Genomic DNA, 18,781 nt, shown 5'->3' with positions numbered 1-18,781 from the left:
CTGATCCAACCTCCATAAAGTGAGAAGTAAATATGTTGGCACGCGACCATAAAGTGACCTGCGGAACATCTGGGGTTCCGGGGTCACCGGTACCGTTCTCTGCAGCAGTCTTGGACAGCCCCTCCTCTTGAGCGGGCCCGAAGGGGCGAGGACCCCTTGGAGCTCCCAGAACGCTAAACTGCGACCTTCAGCAGAGGCGAGCCCATTGCCAAGGTCCTTGCCCTGCGGGGGTCAGGCCGCGCCCGGAGCGTTGGCCAGGCGGGGCGGGGCGGGCAGAGGCGCTTTAAGAGGCGGCGCGCGGGAGGGTAGGCGGCTTCTGAGACCGGACCTGAGCGATGGAGACAGCCCGGGACTACGCCGGAGCCCTCATCAGGCAAGTACGGTGCTAGCGGGGCTCAGGACTACGCCTGCGGCCCCGCACGCTCAGCGCACCGCGCATCCCGGAGTGCCCCGCATCCCCCCTTCCCTGCTGCGCCCCGTCTCGCTCTGCACCCCACGCGCCCCGCATCCCCGCGTTCCCCGAGGCCCAGGTCAGGGCGCACTCACCGGTATCCCTGCCGCCCACGCCGCGGGCGATCACTGTAAGCAAAACCCGAGCCGCCGCGCGTCTCCTCCTCCTCCTCCTCTAGCTGGCCTCAAGTGTCAGGTGTGGCGCACCTGAGGTGTGCGGGCGTCCGCGAGACAGGTGACAGTGGTGAGTGCGGGAGGGGCTGCATCTCTTGCCTTGGCAGCAGCCAGGGGTGCAAATAAGGACTCCATCTCGGGAACTCAGAGCAACACTTCCATGGTGCGTAGGGACAGGGTTTCTCCGGGTCCTGCGTATAGTGAACGGGGCGGGGGCGTGGGGAGGGGCACTAGTGGGAACTCTCGGCGGCCTCGGGCTGCCCAGGTTTAGCCCGCGTAGTGAGCGCGGTCTCTGGGTTCCAAAGCGAGGGTTGGCTGACCCGGGGCGCGTCTCCCGCCCGGAACACTGCCTGACCCCTGCTCGCTGAGCCCACCTAGGTTGTAACGGGGTGTTTGGAGAGAAGCCCCCGCCCCTCTTCGCAGCGTCCGAAGGAGATGACTCTGCCCAGGGAGGAATCAGAGGCCCGAGGATCCCGCAGCTTCTTTGCCCCGCTCCACGCGTAGCGCTATGGAAGGCCGGCATCACTCCTTTCCCCCTTTTGGGCTCATTTCACATCCTGACTTACCAAACATCCTTGTTCGTAAGAGCCTAAAGATTCTGCGTGGCAGCAATTTTATAGGTTTAAGGAGGGATCGAGGGATCGTGTTTCTCTGAAGATTTTCAAAGTACTTCAAAGAGAAAGGAAAAGACTTGAGTACTTTAAAATGGGGGTTTTCAGAGGTGACTGATCCCATTGATATGAAGGGAAGACAGAATCACTTTACAAAACTAGTGTGATCTATAGGCTTCTGAACTTGGGCTGTTAAAGGGGGCTGTATGTGATACTCAAGGTTAGAAAAATAGCTGCCAAACGTAAGGGTGATCGGCGTGTCAGGCCTGGCTTTCTCTTCAAAACAAATAAAAACAGAAAATGGAAGTCACGCAGTGAAGCCTGGGGAGGGTGAGAAACAGACTTGATTCATGCGTCTTCACATGGTTTAAGCGTAAAGGTCAAGACCCTTGGTTTCTTTCCTGTTTTCTTCTTCTCCTCCAGTACCACCCACCTCCCACTCTCACTCCTAGAGGTAACAACTGTGAATAGTTTGGAGTTCAAGGGCATCCTCCAAACTTTTCTCCCATGAGCAAACACCCATTCTCCAAGGTCCTTTGGACTCTGAGGAGCTCCTGGGCTGAGTTTTAAAAATGGGTAGAAGGCACTGACTCCTCACTGGTATTGCCTGGAGCAGGAAGAGGAGGCAACACCTGCAGAATTAAGGATGACCCTGCCCTTGCATCTGACCCCTACAACAGTGCCCAAAATACAAAGGGTATCTGTGTGAGGTTTCCACAGGGTCAAGTGTGTGGTGGAAGCAACTTGCTTATGAAATGTTGGCAAATCAAAACATAAGGAAATATCTAATCTCCTGGAACACATTCCTTTTGAACTTGGCAAACTCTAGATGTGAGTGACTATTTGTTGGGACACACTGTTGTCATATTTCTTTTAAAATCTACTGCTTCCAAACTGAGCTGCTATAGTTCTTTGGAATCTACCCGCTTCCAAACTAAACTGGAAGAAGACAATCTGTAACACTTGTTGAAAGGAACACACTTTTCTTCCCCGCCCTTCTTTAAAACCATGTTCAGGATGAAGATCTATGTGAGCCACAACAAGGTGACTACCACAGTTGTAAATTATGGTCTTGCAGGACTTCTGTCTCAGTGCTCCTTAATTTAAACTAGCTGGTAAAGTATGTCCTAATTCTATTTGTTGTTATATATAACTGCATTTTTGCCAAGGAAGTAACTTAATCACTGTGCCCATCTTTTTTTAAGATCAGCTACATATAAGAAATTATTAAATCTTAAACCAGTCATTAGTTTGTTAATCGTCTGTAATCACTAGAGGCCTGCATCATAATGAAAGCAGCCTGATGTCTCTTAGCATACATTGGACTTCAAGGATGTCCACAGGTGTGTGCTGTCCCAGACAAAGCCTGCTCTGTCTTTGTGTCCCATCAGTGATAACATTCATGTGAACTCTGAAGTTGTTATAAAGCTGATGTGTTATATTTTGTGCAAAATAGCTGCTTTTGTAGATATTTAGTACATCTTTCCTTTTCTTGAACAAGAAACTCTAGGTTTTGTCTAGCTGCCGTTTCAGTACAAATTTTACCACAGTCGTCTTAGGGATATAACCAACGAATTGAATTTTCTACAAGTTAATCTCTACAGCTCATGGAGACCTAGCCAGAGCTGATGAATACTTTCCAAGCTGTCTTATTTCTCTGCGTTCCCATATTTGCCACCACCACTTCCCTTCTTAACATTCTCATTGTCACTCTTGGCTTTGGCAATAGTGCTCAGTTGACATACATCATCTATCCCTGTCTGTTCTTTATTACTTCATATGGGTTACTCCTTTTCCACCTAGCAATGAAATGTGGGGTTTCCTCAGTCATTGTTTCACTCTGAATAGTTCCTGGGTAGTATCTTACCTGGCTATATAAAGCCACCTCATCACTGCTGACACCAAAATGTTTCTCTGGCTCAGACAGACCTTGTTCCTAGGACTGCCTTTTCCTCCAGCACTTTCAGAATAAACATCCATCCGGAGGGGGCCGTATAAAGATGCTTTCTTATTACTGGTGGGAGTTAGCTTTGTTTTACTGGAGTTAAATTCACATCCACTGTCAGTCTGTGTTTGTCACTTTATTTCGCACACTTTTATAAGTTGAGGACTCCTCAGTTCCCTGTGTGTGTGTGGGGGGGGGGGGGGATACAAAGACTCTCTGTTTCCCTCACTTCTGGGAGATATGTCCCTTCACAGTTTTCAAGATTAATTCTGCGAAGTCTAACTTATTGTCTTGATTTCCTCGAAACAATCTATTTCCTTGAACAGCCCTGTTTCCTTGTTGTTGTTGTTGTTGTTTTCCTTTTAGTGAGCTAGTTCCCTTCCTGCTTCATATGGCCATCTGTACTTTCCCAGGACTCTGACGTGACTGATGTATGTTGTGTCTAAAAGCAGAATTCTAAGGCTTCTCAGTGCTCCTATTTCAACATTGGTATATTAAGAAATTGAGGAAGAATAGCAACACACTTTAGCCATTGTGCTAATGGAAGAATAGCAACACACTTTAGGCATTGTGCTAATGGCCATAAATTATTCTGTTAAGAAGACCAAAAGTGAATTGGATTAATACGTTGCTTTGTTCATGTAGCTGGCTGATTAATCCTGCTGTGCTGGAGCAGTTGGAGCAGATTAAGCTCTCATATAGTATTTGTTAAATAGGTCTAGTATATGTAAAATTTCATTTAACCTCTTTTTATGTTGTATATAAGATAGTCTTGTTTTTACATAATTTGGCACATCAAATCACTCATCCTGTTCCTTGAAAAGAATGGCAGAATTTAATTTCCATGTCTTCAAATATTTTGTTATGTGTGCTCCATAAGCCTTTTCTCCAACAGTGACCCAGTTTTCCATTAGGAAACGTAGCAGGTAAGAAGAAGAATAGACTCAATGTCCTTTTTCATTAAGGATGACTATCTTAAGGGCACTGTGAAGAGACAGGACCAGAAATGACTGCCAGCACTTATCTTGTCAGAGTTAAAAGACAATAGAGAACTTTGTATAATCAGCTGTGCTAGGCCACTGGAGCATTGGTGCTTACTAAGGTGTGAGTGTTTGCCAAAGAGGAGATAGGGAACCACAACTAACTAGGTCAAAGCTGTTCATGCCCACAATGTGTGCCATTGACCACCAGGGCCTGGACCTAAGATTCTAAGACATGAACTTTGTTCTCCCATATCTCTGATTTTTGTCTTAGCCTATCTTTTACTCAGTGACTAGATCACATGCCAACAGGGGTTTAGGTGCTGTGGGGAAGTAAAAAGTTCACAGACAGACCCTGACCTTGGTAGGCATAGATTCTAAAAGGCCACATGGGCAATGGCAATGACTTCCTGCTGTGGGGGAGAAGAGGCTCTTGCCAGTGGAAGTCCAGGGTTCCCCTCTACTCTAGGAGGGTTTGCACCTGGTAGGGCAGGCAACATGGTGCGAAAGTAGGAGCTGCGTTCAAACCCCTGTGCTGCACTTGCTAACTCTGACCTTATTAATTGCCTAATGTTCTGAGCCTCAGTTTTCCTTGACTGTAAGACTTGTCCTGTAGAGTTATTAGGTAATGTGCTAATGTATACAGTGTTTAGCTCAGAGCAGAACTCATATCTTTCTCTCTCTCCTCCTCATAGGGACTTTGCCAGCAAGTTTAAGTTTCAGATGCTATGATTAGGTTGAGAACAAAGCCAGGTTCTAAATATACAGCATAATATGGACAATCCTCGCTGCCCTGTCTACCAGGTTACAGGGATGAGACTGAGCGAATTGTCTGTAGCATCAGCTCATCAGAATGTGGGCATCTTGTTCATCGTGTTGTGTAACCAAGGAACCTGGCGTAACTGCTTGGAATCAGGGCAAAAGTTCAGAGGCTGATGCCAATCCCACTGCTGCATTGGTTCAGGCTCTGACTTATTCAGTGACTCTCTTATTCTGATGGGGAGCCTGCATTGGAGGCCTCTGACCTGGCACAATCCCATTGCAGTTGTCTCCCTGGAAACAAAGTGTACAGTGACTCTGGTGACCTAAAGGGAAAGGAGCTGAGGATGTGAACAGAGAATGCTGTTGTCCTTTCAGCCATCAAGCAGCTCTTCCTCACGGTGTTCCTAACTGATGTTTACTGCTTGAGGTTTGAAGTTTGGAGAGATGATCTTCCACCTCTTTTCCTTATTAACTGAGTGTCCTTGAGAAACCACTCTAAGCCTAAGTTTTCTCTTCTGAGAAAATGGCTAACACTTTCCTTGTAAGTTTTGATAATAATTAGTTAACATGTGTAAAGAGTTAACACATCACTGGCTCCAGCAACTGCTCAGATATGAACACTTCTGAGGCCTAATGTGATGCTGGCTGAATATACTTGAAGCCAAATTCTTGCTAATGCCAATTTGTTGGTGAGGCGTAGGGGTGAGGCACAGACGTGCTATTATGGCGACCCTCCTGAAACATGGTAACACGAATCTGTTTGAGAGCTGGTACACTACAATACTATCAGGTTTTCACATAGCAAATTACTTGGTAAGTCATTGAATTTTCATTTATGTCCATTTATAGAGCTTCAAGTTAAGCAACATACTATGTAAAAGTTCTATGCCTAGTACTAAGCTAGGCATTATGGGAGATACAACAAAGAAGGCTTTGTCCATAAGGAAATTCCAATGGGAAATAGTTGGGAAAATAAAGTATAGATAAATGACTATGTATGTATAAAACTAAAGTGCTAAACTCTAGGTAATAGGCATTTGAAAACAGTATGGGTGTTCTCTAAAATTTTAGCCTTCATTGGGTTAATCTAGAGAAACTGTTGTGTCAGAAAACAGTGATGTCCTCACTTTGTATCTTCTACATGGTTGTCCTTTGTGTCATTTTCAGCAATCTCACTGTACAAGTACCAGTCCAAATTGTCAGCAACTATTTGAGCACCTGAAATAGGTGAGCTCTGTTCTGGTGTGCGAACAGTGCAGCTATAGATAATAGTTCCTCAGGGGTTGGGGGGATTAAATGAGGTCACATGTTGCTTTTCACAGCGTCCAACACGAAGCAAGATCTGCCTGATTCATTGCTAATTTCTGTTTATATTCTTTTGAATAATTTCTTTATGGATATATTCCTAAGTGTAAAAAAGCCCACAATCTTGGGTGGAAGCTCTTTATACATTGCTCGACTGGTCTCCAAAGAAACTGAACCACTTTCTAGTGCCACCAGCAAGGCACATCCGCTTCTCCTCATGGAGTTATTTTTAAAGAACTTCTTGCATGTTGGTCTAAAAGTATGCTGTGGTGTGTCAAAGCTGGTTTTTTATTTCTTTAATTGCTATCAAAACTTTATATGTTTACTAATATGCAAACTTTTCTCATTCTTTAGTTAGTAACTAGTAGCGTGTGGTATCTAGATGACCTTCATGAGGCAGAGAAATGGTGCCTGGGGCTGAATCCCAGCTCTGGCTCCTACTAGCTGTGGGAAGCTAGGTCACTAGCCTGGTTTCCTCATCTGCAAATTGAGAAAACCAGGACTATCACAGAGTTTCTGAGGATTAAGTGAGTTAATATTTATAAAGCAAAACATGTGTTTGTTTAATAACTTCTAAAGTAGTAAGCACCTTATCAGCATTTTATTGCTTTTTTATAGTTGCTAGGTAACTAAAATTTAATAACCAAGTGGTGAGGATTTTAACTCAGAAAATTAAGTCTTGATTTTGTTTTGCTACTGTTATTTTTTTCCTCCATGTTAGTTTTTTTAATAGAGAAATTTTGAATTAATTCTTTGATAAATGTAGAACACTTCAAACACTTCAAAGTGTCATGTGACATATGGCCCAAAGTTATTTTCCTTCTTTTTATTCCAACCACAGTTATTATAGTATTCTATTGTTCCTCATTTATCCTAAGTTAATTTTTTTTAATTTGTTTATTGCCATAGTGATTAATATCTAGTTTTTCAATTTCTGGCTTAGTCTTATTGTACAAATATGGAACATGTGTGTGTATGTGTGTGTGTGTCTAATTTTTAAATTCCACTTAGCTACTCCATGGTCTCTAGAAGTCATTTTAGATTTTTCAGCTTTAAAACCCATATTTGCAGAATATAATTCTTATTTCTTTTTTGGGTTTAATGTCTTTATCATTTCTTCTCAACAGGTCACTGCAAGGACTTTGAATGTTCTGATAAAATAGGTGTAATGATGGTTGTGATTTTAATTTTATGTATTTTTGTTTGTGCCTTGGATATTGGGAGATACAGGTAGGTAGGTAGGTAGGTAGGTAGGTAGGTAGGTAGGTAGGTAGATTGATAGATGGATGATAGAATTTTTAATCCCCAACCATTGAATTTCTTTCTTTTAGATGCAAATATTAAAATTGTTTTATTGCTTTGTACTTTAAAACTTTGTTTAAAGACCTTTTTAAAAAGTGATGTCAAATATAATTTTTACTTTTCTCCTCCATTTCCAGGCCTCTCACATTTATGGGATCACAGACTAAGAGAGTCCTGCTCACTCCCCTCATGCATTCAGCTCGCCCCTTCCGAGTTTCCAACCATGACAGAAGCAGCCGGCGGGGAGTGATGGCAAGCAGTCTGAAGGAGCTCCTGAGCAAGGTACCATGGGCGGCAGTGCCTCACACCAGTTCTCAGAAGGCCCAGGGTCTTGGGTACTAAGCCAATGCAGAGACAGAAAGGTCCATGTCTTGGCCTTGGAGAGTCGGGAGGGGGTAGGATGAGGGGTGAGGAGGGGCATTTCTAAGTGGCTAAAGGAGAATGAAAGAATTAAAGGAAACATTGCATCTCTGTACCATAAAAGATTTAGGTACAGAAACAAAAACCACAAAAACAGTTATCAGTTAATAATGTAACTTTATTTCTTTGACAAAGGAGAATATAGGGAAGCAACAGACTTTGGAAATCTGTTTTTTGTTATAAAGCCTAAGGAAGAATAGTCCTTAATCTAAAAGTGTCCTAGATCACCAAATAAGAATTGCATGGAGGCGTAACCTAGACATAGACACCCATAGAAATGAGAAACGAGTGTCCAACATGCAGGCTCTGAAGCAGGATAGACATTCAAATACGCCATGTGAGACTCAGGTTCCTTAAATATTATATGTGCTGGATTTTTATTTGTCGAAATAAGTAGGTAATTTTAGAAACTGTAAATATTAAATGTAATCATTTATCTCATGTCATTCAAATCTCTGAAGAAGATAGGTCTCTTAAAAATTGTAACTTCTCCTTTTCCAAGCAAAGACTGAATCATAGATCCCAATTAAGGTATATCTTGACCACTAAAATTCAATCAAAATCAGCCAGCTCTTCTGAAACTATAATGTAATCAATGGCTGTGAATGGTCAAAGTGGAATCTCCTGCTTCATTCATTCCATGTCTCTGATGTGTTGCCAACCTAGACTCTGGATGCCCTACTTATCACTAGCGGGTTGGTCACTTTGGTGCTGGAGGAAGATGGCACCATGGTAGACACAGAAGAGTTCTTTCAGACCTTGGGAGACAACACACATTTCATGATCTTGGAAAAAGGACAGAAGTGGACACCGGTAAGTAAACCTAGCTACTGGGTAGACTTTTACCTACAAAAGTGAATTCCCTACTTTGGTGTTGACTCGCCCACTTTCTAAATATGTCCTTTATATTCACCTAATAACTGGGTCTATTACCCTCAAAGCGATTCTTATACGTCTTTCTAGGAAATGTAGCATCTTTGTGAACTTGGGCTGTATGATTTAAAGCAAATAATTATGAGGGACAAACGTTGGCCAGTGAGTAGCTATAGATACTGGTAAAGCTTGTAGATATGACCTGTTGACCATTCACTGTCTCTGTCCTCAGGAGGCTGGCAAGCTAACATAGCCAATGAAATTAGGTGTGTGTGTGTGTGTGTGTGTGTGTGTGTGTGTGTGTGTGTGAACATAGTGATTTAGAAAAGTAAAGAGAGAAATAAAGGCTTCTATTTCTGGAAAACTATAGAATATATATATATATATATATATATATATATATATATATATATTCTAATATATATCTCTTGGAAAATCCTCCCACTAAAAATGTTAAGCAAAATATTAAAACATCTTTTTATATGCCTAACTCACCTTTAAGAAAGGGAAATCCCCAGAAGCCAAAAATTTTATGGGAGCCAGAATCCATAGAGGAAAGCAAACACTGAAGCTGGCATCTCATCCTGTGGGTATCCACTGACCTCAGTAACTAAGGGCTTCAGTTTTGATGGATGCTGGGAGGACAGGAGACAGTCTTGGGCTAACAGAAAGTGGGGTTCAGATTAGAGATGCCGACATAATGTAGAGAATCTTAAAGGTCTCTCCTGAGAATCTGTGGGACAGCTGCCCTCATGAAGTTTTAGGGACTGTTGATTCTAAAATCACCCAAGCTGGGAGTTTAGTTTATAGAGACTCAGGAAGGAAGCATCAGTGGAAGGAGTTTACTCATTGAATTCTCTTTATTCAAATAGTCTCTTCCTCCAGCCCCAGTGATCCAGGGTTGATGTTCCCCCACATGACTCGCAGGAGCAAATAGGCTTGGAATGAACATTGACCCAGGCAGAAATAACAAAGTCAGGCTTGCAAAGACCTCAGATTTGAATCATCAGATACACAGTATATAATAAGTATATTTTAAATGTTCAAAGAAATATAAAAAGTAATCTAAAGTAAGAAGAAATAAGAGGAAATAAAAAACGAGATAGACTTGGAAAAATCAAATAGAATTTGTAGAAATGAAAAACATAGCAATTAAAATAAATGAAGACTCAGACAGGACTAAAGATAATAATAAAAGACCTGGGAGACATATCTAAAGAAGGTTCCCATGCTGTAACAAAAAGAGAGAGGTGGAAAACAGGATGGAAGTTGGAGGCATGACTGAGAAGATCTAATGTATGTCTAAAAGGCATCCTCAGGGTGTTATTTTTTTAAACAAGACTCAACAAACAAACCATTTTTTAAATGGTAAATTCAACTCCATTATGAATTTTGTCATCAAAAGATACTATAAAGGAAGTAAAACAATAAGCCACAAATGGGGAGGAGGTATTTTCAACATAACCTGACAAAGGATAAGTATTCGGCCAATTTAAAGAACTCACACAAATCAATAAGGGAAACAGCAGATAATCCGATAGAATAATGGGCAAAAAACAGGGACAGCCATATGCAGAATGGACAATAAATCATAGGAAAAATGCTCAACCTCATTGGTGACTAGGAAAACAAGTTAGAACCACAATAAGATACTCTTTCACACCATTATTAGATTTGTTATTGTTAGGCTTTTAAGTTTTTTCTTTTTTTCCCCCTTCTCCGCCAACTCCAGTTCAAGCCATTGTTTAGTTGCCGCTCATGGTAGCCCAAGGCTGCTCATGGTAGCCCACAACTGTTCTAACCAGCGACCTCAGGAGCACAGTGCTCCAACCACCTGAGCCACTGAGCCGGCCATTTAAATTTTTTTCATTTTTTAAGATATGGAGCAAGGAACTCTCTTATGCTCCCACCAACAACTATTTAAAACAACATACCTTTATCCGATAAAGTTGAACTAAGCAAGTCCATTCCTAGACATATACCTAGCACACGATAACCAGCTATGTGCTTCTATGTAAATACACATAAATAAACACACTACTGTATATTCGTTGAATGGAATACTCTTCTGCTGTGAAAATGCATGAAGTACATCTATCTATATGGATAAATCTCATCAACTATGTTGAGTGAAAAAATGGCAGTATGATACATTAAGCAAATGGTCCTCAAACTTTTTGATCTCCCTTTACGCTCTTCAAAACTAATAACCCAAATAGCTTTTGTTTGTGTGGATTATATCAATAGAATCCATACTCATTGATCAGGGTTTTTTGACTGGGGATGATTTTGCACCTCAGGGGACTTTTGGCAATGCCTGAAGACCTTTTTGATTGTTACAACTGGGACAGGGGTATACTACTGGCATCTAGTGGGTAGGGACCACAGATGCTGCTAAATACTCTACAATGCACAGAACAGTCCCCACAGTGAAGAATTATCTGGCCCCAAATGTCATAGTGCCGAGGTTGAGAAACTAAGCTATAGATATTCCCCATATTCAAAATTAAAATTGAGAAAGTTTTAAACATTTATTACTTAATTAAAAATAACCCCATACAGGTTATAGAAATCACATATTTTTATGAAAAAAGAACTATTTTCAAAACAAAAATATTCAGTGCAGAGTGGCATTGTTTTGAATTTTTGCAAATCTCTCTAATGCCTCACCTAATGGAAGATGGCTAAATTTTCATATCTTCTTCTATATTCAATCTGTTGTAGTATATTGTTTTAATGAAAGTGTGTGAATAAAATATGACCTCACATATATAGGTAGTTGGAAAAGGAAGAGTATTTTAATGATCTTTACAGATGATTGAGGATATTCTTCTTTGAGACTACACCAAAACTCAACAAACGGTGGTTTCAAAAAGGCTGGCTGCAGTGTGGAATGTGAAGGCATACCTGTGACGTTTTCCTCCTCTGTTACATTGGAATCCATTGGTCTATCTTGTACTTTAATGGATCTTTTTGGCAGGGATGATTTTGTAACATCATGCATTAGTCATTAGAAAATATTGATTTTGAGTTATGCATGTTTCCCAGATGTACAGTGAAGAACACCTCTACTTGTGAGAAAATGAGAACAAAAAAGCAAATCGCAACTATAAAAATAGTTTTCACCTCTCTATCCCCTGAAAGGATCTCAGGATCCCCCAGATATCTCCAAACTACACTTTGGGAACCTCTGCATTTAACCATTTATAGATAATTCAATATATATATATATATATATATATATATATATATATAATTAGCTATATAATGTTTAAGATACACATATGCTATAAATAAATAAGGGAATGATGTACAACATAGATGGTTTCCTCTTGGGAGGTAGAGGAATATAATTGGGAGAAGCACATAGGGTGCTAATGTTTTGTTTTATATAGAGTGGGTACACCCATCATCTCATTGTTCCTTATTTTTACATATATGTACACTCCTATATGTGGCAAATACTTTATAACTTTTCTAACTAAAAGAAGGAAAGCTACAGACCAATTATAAAAAGCATAACCTTTAAAATAAAGTATCTTTAAAGCACATGATCATGCCAGTAGATTGGAAGACCATGGGGTCAATTAGATAAATCTTTGAAAAGACAGTCTTGGGCTGTACTGCTTCTTGTTTGGGGACGGTGTAGGCAGAATAATGGCCCCCAAAGATGTCCTCGTCCTAATCCTGGAACCTATGAATGTGTTGCTTTCTGTGACAAAAGGGATTTGGCGGGTATGATTAAGTGAAGCTCTGGAGACAGGGAGATGAGCCTGGAGAACCCAGTGGGCAGGTAATCACAGGGTCTTTGTAAGAGGGAGGCAGGAGGGCCAGAGCGAGGGCCAGAAGTAAAGAGAAGGAGTGATGTGAGGAAGGGCCATGAGCCAAGGCCTGTGGGCCACTTTGGGAGCCCGAAAAGGCAAGGGAACCAAGTCTCCCCTGCAGCTTTCAGAAGGAACCAGCCCTGCATGCAGGCTCATTTTGTACTCAGAACTTTCAGACCTGTAAGAGCATAAACATAAATTTGTGCTGTTTTAAGTCACTAAATTTGTGGTAATTTGTTACAGCAGCAATAGGAAACTAATTCAGATGGGAAGGATATTTTTTGTTTTTTTTTATGTACGAGAGACTCAGTAACTAGCGGGAATTGGTTAATATGTGGCATGTGTAAGCCCCCAGAGTGGCTGGGTGCTGGGATACTGAGCTGAAGTACAGGGCTGTTGATAGGGTACAAATGTCTGTGAGGTGACAGTTCAAGGAGGGGCCTAAAGCCATCTCAGTCTATTAGCGGCCTCGGTGACATGTGAGTTTGGGTTGAAGTCTTGTCTTCCACTTTTCAACCGTCTTCCTTCAGGATGGAAATGGACACCTCACAGCTGATTATAGATTCTACCCCACTTGGAGGTGTTTTTACCAGTGAGGCAAATTTTGAGTTGGATGAGAATGTCCAGCCAAGAAACAGCCAACAGGGGTCTCCCTTCTTCAGTCTAAATGCCTGAAAGCCTGTGAGGAAGTAGCTCCTTAAAGCACTTTCAGAAAGAGGACAGGGAGGCAATCATTGCCTTCTTCCTTAGCAGGTTATAAAACTCCATATGCCTTGTGTTAGGTCACAAGCAGAATAGCTGTGTGAGCGCATCTTGATTTTGATTTAACATCAAGACTCAAGGAAGACATTTCAAGAAAGTAAGATAAAACTTTCGTATGGCAGAAAGGAACAAGAGGCAACAAAAAAGAGTTGTAGTAGAATTATAGGTGAAAACCCCTTTTAATTCTGTGATCTTGATTTTTAAAAATAATGTTTCCTAAATGATGGCGAGTTTGTGCCCCTAAAGTGAAGAGGCTGCAGGACCTCTTGTGCATTAAACAATGGGCGATGACCAGAAGTTCTCGTGGCATTATGTTCTGTGGCTGAGGAAGAGAGGCTCCAGGGTTTGGTTACTTTTTGGAGAATTTATGTTTTAACTTCAATAGATAGTAGATTACTGTTGTTATGAATTTAACATTCATAGCTTCGGCTGCTCCCAACTCCAGAGGTTTGTGAGATTTTGTAACTATTGATTTATGTAAATTTGAATCTTGAATACTATAAGATCTGTGTTAAGCAAACCCTGTGTTAAGCTCCTGGGCCCAGCATTTGTACTCTGGGACAGCTCTTCTCTTTTCTTATTTCTTCAAAGCGTTAATGTGGAAAATTATATTACAGTGCTGTTTATAAAGGTCTCTGACTTTCTCCTCCCAGCTTGAAGCGTGTGTGATGTTACAGGTAGACTAAGAGTGGATATTGTAACCAAACAGCTTTCAGTGCCCCCAAGAAGTCAGCTTTCATCCAAAGTTCTGGGAAAATTCTCATACTGCCCCTTACTGTAGCCATGTGATTCTGAAGCTTTCTGCCCAGAAACCTCTTGTAAAAGGGAAACAACGCTGCCGGCTTCTCTTTAAGCAGACTGTGTCATAGTCATAAGACCGTCCATGTCAATCAAGTAACCATGGTTGCCTTCAGTGACCAGTGTGAGTGCCTCTTAATACCATGTGTCAATAGCACAATCATTTATTGATCCTTGGGTCCTGAAACCCAAGCTCTGAAGCCGAATCAGTCATCCCGAGTAACTAAACTCAGTGTAGATTTAAAAAGAATACTTTCTTATGGGTTTTGACATGATAGCAGCATAAGCATATTGTTCTGGTAAAAACATTCCTCAAATAATTAGCAGCTTAGTCACTAAGAGATTTTAAACCAACAGTCAAAACTAAATAAAACTGGAATTACAGGATTTGCATGTCATACAAGGGGTGATCCTCAAGTCTCTTCTTCCCTTCATTGTTCTAGAGTAGTACCTACATCCCCACTCGCCAGCAGCCAAAGAAATCAGGAATAGCAAGAGTCACCTTTGACTTGTACAAGCTGAGTCCCAAAGATGTCATCGGCTGCCTCAATGTGAAGGCCACCATGTATGAGATGTATTCGGTGTCCTATGACTTCCGGTGTACGGGGCTCAAGGCCCTGCTAAGGTAACAGTCTTTGGGGTCAACTTTGGGGTCTGGAAAATGCACGTGGCTCAGTCCAGGCAGCTGTCCCCAGCTTGCTCCTCTGCATTCCCGGGGCCCAGCCCCAAGAAGGCCCTGATGTGACCAGTAGCTGTTGAAGTTCACTTTAATTCATATTGTCATATGGAAGTTTAACTGTTATGCAAACCTTATTTCAGAAAACAGAAAGTCTTGAGCCAAAATACATTTTTTCCTCCAGAGACCATTAAATACAATGGAAACAAAAATTTAATAAATATAAAGAAGGACCAAATTTCTTTTATAAACTAGAGCTGTGCATTTTAAAACATTAATTCTAAGCAACGACACTAAACCCGGAGCCATGGAGATTCTGGCCTGGTTTGTACAGAGTAGCCACCCAAACCTGGATAAGTACTCTTTTGCGTATATTGCTGTATTATCGCTAACTTGAAGCTAATGGTAAGGTGGCATGGGAACATGGCTGGGGCCGGGCTGGCTACACAGCATCCCAGGGAAGCCCATAGAAGACAGATCCCCAATCCGTACCCCAACCTATTTGAACAAATCACCAGAATCACTCCATGTATATAGCCAGGATGAACACCTTGCCACTGAGCCCTGGACTGCGAGGGACACCTGCAGTCTGTCCCAGCCTTGCCTCTGAGCAACCAGGTGTGTGACCTTTAACAGGTTACTTAATATCTCTGAGCCTCAGTTTCATCATCTTTAAAATGAGAAGGTTACTTCCAAGTTCTTCATGATTGCAGAGGCTGTAAATACACTTGGTCTAGCCCTCCAGTGAATTTGTCATTAATCCTCTACAGCACTAATTCTCTGTGGAGGGATGGATGGAAGGAGAGACCGACAGTGGCAGAAAGTCTTTGAAGCTGATCTAAAAATATTGCAACTGCTGTACAGTCTCTCTGTACAGCCCCTCTGGGCAGGGCCCTATCTGCTTCTCTGAGGGCGCTGGCTCATTCCCTCAACTGTCCCAGAAGAACTGCTCTGATCTTCCCAGAGCATAGCCAGGTGGGGAAATGCTTTGCAAATGAGACTGCTCTCCTCTAACAGGTCTCCAGGCCCTGGCACAAGGTCAGCTTGGCAGTAGCTTCTGCGTGGCCTCCATGTCCCACTTAGAACCATCAGCAGCTGACTCTTCGACAACTGTTATTGTCCTAGTGTTGAAATCTTGACTCAGGAGCGCTTCCTCTTCTTGCTGAAATGAGAGAAAATAGTTGGATTGCTTGACTATTAAAGTAAAGCAAGAGAGTTACAATAACTTAGAAAAGTGTAATGAGGAAGTAAACATCACCCAAAATTCAGCCTTCTTGTCACTATTTCTTAGCATCTGATAGGTCTGATATACCACAAATGGCCACAAAGAGTCACAAAGACCCCCAAATCAAAGGCGTCACCTGCTGGAGCCCCATGGTGGGATGCCAGGAGCAGAGGGCTGACTCAAGCAGTGCAGTTGAGCCCTGGATGTGGCTGTCCTTATGAAGTGACAACCTTTAAAACTGGAATGAAACCCTTTAGCTTTGGACTAGGTAGAGAATAAGAATTTTAGTTAGAGCTACTTTTTTAGTCTGAAATAACATGAATGACAGACTCAGCCTTAGGTCTTAGATACCACAAAAAGGTCTAGTTGGGATGTCCCAGTCACCTTGAGCAAAGTGGGTCATAGGATCACGATTGCAGTTTTTGTAAGACTTTTCTTCAGCCTAATTTCTCTTTTCATGCCTGACTTGACAGATTTCAGTAACAAGCCACACACACCCCCAGGCCACCAGAATAAGCAAGTGGCCAAAGGATAGGACATAGTGTGGACTCTCAGAAGCATAGTCTGCCTACTCAGCACTTTCTAGTTACTGAACGATAGGCCATGTTTGGAAGTGACTAGTGGAAAGATAGCCCTGGTCAGTGGCATCGGTTTCACCTGGGAGCTCACCAGAAATGCAGAATACCAGCTCCTGCCCAGACCTCCCTAGTCAGCATCTGTATGTTAGTGAGCCCAGCAGGGATGGGGGATGTGAGCACGGCCTGCTCTGAGAGCATGTTTGGAGAGGGGGGTGGCTTGATAGAGAAGGCGTGCGTGTTGTGAAGAATTCCCACGCCCTCTGTTCCTCACTGGCCCAGAACTCCAAGCCTGACACTTGCCTTTGTCCTCTCTGTTGCAGGAGCCTGCTGCGATTCCTGTCTCATGCAGCCCAGGTGACCGGACATTTTCTTATCTACACGGGCAAGCACATGCTCCAAGTGCTGGGTGACACGGAAGAGCAGACTTCTCCCAGGCTACGCTCCAGGCAGAAATTCAGGGTTGGCTAGGGGCTCATCTGGCCTTGACCCATACATTCCCTTTCAAGTGACAAATTTTGAAGATGCTTATGTTCACTGATATACCATATACATGTGCACTTGTAGGCTGTCTGTCACTTCTGCTGTGGTACCCAGGTGAAAGAAAAGAGGCTTGATGGCACATGATACAGGATGCCCTGAAGGGCCCTATCTGGGGAGGGAGGGACACAGCAGCAGGAATGTCTTGGATGGCTAAGGAGCAACATGCACATGCATTAGGCCCTTTGTCTCCTCATCTCCTACAATAAACCAATCACAGGAATTACTTTTAATGTGTGTAATACTTTCTGGTGCGTCTTTCATCTTCCAGCAAAACTTTCATAGAGAAGCAAAACTCAGCCAGAAATCTTCTGCTAACAGATATAATAATCGCTTTAAAGTCTTTACTAGTACTTATGCAGCAGAAATAAGGAGCTGTCAAATGTTACTGTGGGTTTTTTTTGTTTTTTTTAAATGTGGGTCCTGAAATGAGCTCAAAGGGACCCAAAAGCTTATGGAAGGTCTTTAGACAGCACTTTTAGCCTTTTTCTTTAAAAAGAAAGAAAGAAAGAAAGATGTGCGATGTCAGAGGGATAGTGGATGGGGGAAGGGGGGTTGACACAGTGTGAGGGATATAAATGATAAATGTTTAACTATTACATTGTTCTGTGCACCTGAAACTAATAATAAATAAAAAAACCTCAAATACTCCCACCAAATTTGAGTTATTTTCAAATATATGGTGATGGAAGGAGAACTGACCCTGGGTGGTGAACACGCAATGCGATTTATAGATGATGTGATACAGAATTGTACATCTGAAATCTATGTAACTTTACTAACAATTGTCACCCCAATAAACTTTAATTAAAAAATAAATAAATAAAAAGAGGAAGGAAGGAAGGAAGGAAGGAAGGAAGGAAGGAAGGAAGGAAGGAAGGAAGGAAGGCAGGCAAGGAAAGCAAGAAAAGCAACAAAGCAAACAAGAAAGAAACAAAATGGCTTGAAACCTAGACCTGATACATCACTGGTAGACCATGTCTTCACTTCCTAATGTTGCTATGTTCTCAGTCAGGACCCTTGGTTGCAAGTGACAGAACTCTGACTCAGGCTACCATGAGCAGTAATGGTTCAGCACAGACACAATGAATATGGGCACTCAAACAGAATGGCCAGGAATCTGTCTCTCCAGTTCTTGGTCCTGTTTTCCTCTGAGTTGGCATCATCTTCAGGCAGGCCCTCTTCACATGGAAGCAAGAATGTTAGCCCCACAGCAGGAAGTCCTGGGCTGCCTCAATGGAATGTCCTGAACCAGGCCCCTCACCAAAGTCACTGCAACTGGTGTGACCTGCAGGGCTACACGACATGGAAGGCTAGCCCTAGCCACACGGTTCGGGTTGGGAGATGTGGCTCCCCAAAGGAAATGGGAGTGCTGCTACTAGAATAAGGGTAACAGATGCTGGGAGACAAATCTGTTCAGATTTGCGGGTTTCCTATTAAGAAATGTTGCTATGGGTACCTTTCTCCTTTGCTGGCTGACAGCTCAGGCACAATGAAAAGAGGCTATCTGGGAACCCTAGAAGCAAAGGTTCCCTGTACCCTACACCATTCCTGCGGAT

General features: G+C 42.4%; 1 protein-coding gene across 2 annotated transcripts; it reads left to right on the top strand.

The window, feature by feature from the left end:
• The first annotated feature begins 238 nt into the window (after nt 1–238).
• On the top strand, nt 239–17,449 carry CIDEA (cell death inducing DFFA like effector a). 2 transcript variants are annotated; one of them, XM_019711337.3, is made up of 5 exons: nt 239–373; nt 7,667–7,811; nt 8,616–8,762; nt 14,650–14,831; nt 17,006–17,449. In XM_019711337.3, the coding sequence occupies exons 1-5, from the start codon at nt 336–338 to the stop codon at nt 17,151–17,153; spliced, it is 660 nt and encodes a 219-aa protein (XP_019566896.1). In that variant the 5' UTR covers nt 239–335; the 3' UTR covers nt 17,154–17,449. The 2 variants fall into 2 exon arrangements, with proteins under 2 accessions (XP_019566896.1, XP_019566897.1); XM_019711338.3 differs by lacking the exon at nt 239–373 and adding an exon at nt 6,130–6,149.
• The last annotated feature ends 1,332 nt before the right edge of the window (nt 17,450–18,781 follow it).

The sequence above is a fragment of the Rhinolophus sinicus genome, chromosome 4 (assembly GCF_057876585.1).
Source record: "Rhinolophus sinicus isolate RSI-liver-muscle chromosome 4, RSI-T2T, whole genome shotgun sequence".
Classification (NCBI taxonomy): domain Eukaryota; kingdom Metazoa; phylum Chordata; class Mammalia; order Chiroptera; family Rhinolophidae; genus Rhinolophus; species Rhinolophus sinicus.
The sequence above is the reverse complement of the archived record's forward strand: the minus strand, read 5'-3'. Positions and strand labels throughout refer to the sequence as shown.

Bases quoted from the DNA above. Each gene is read 5' to 3' on its own strand.
- CIDEA (XM_019711337.3), top strand. From the start codon at position 336: ATGGAGACAGCCCGGGACTACGCCGGAGCCCTCATCAG. The intron at 374-7,666 runs GCAAGTACGGTG...CTCCATTTCCAG, and splicing joins TACGCCGGAGCCCTCATCAG to GCCTCTCACATTTATGGGAT. The intron at 14,832-17,005 runs GTAACAGTCTTT...TCTCTGTTGCAG, and splicing joins GGGCTCAAGGCCCTGCTAAG to GAGCCTGCTGCGATTCCTGT.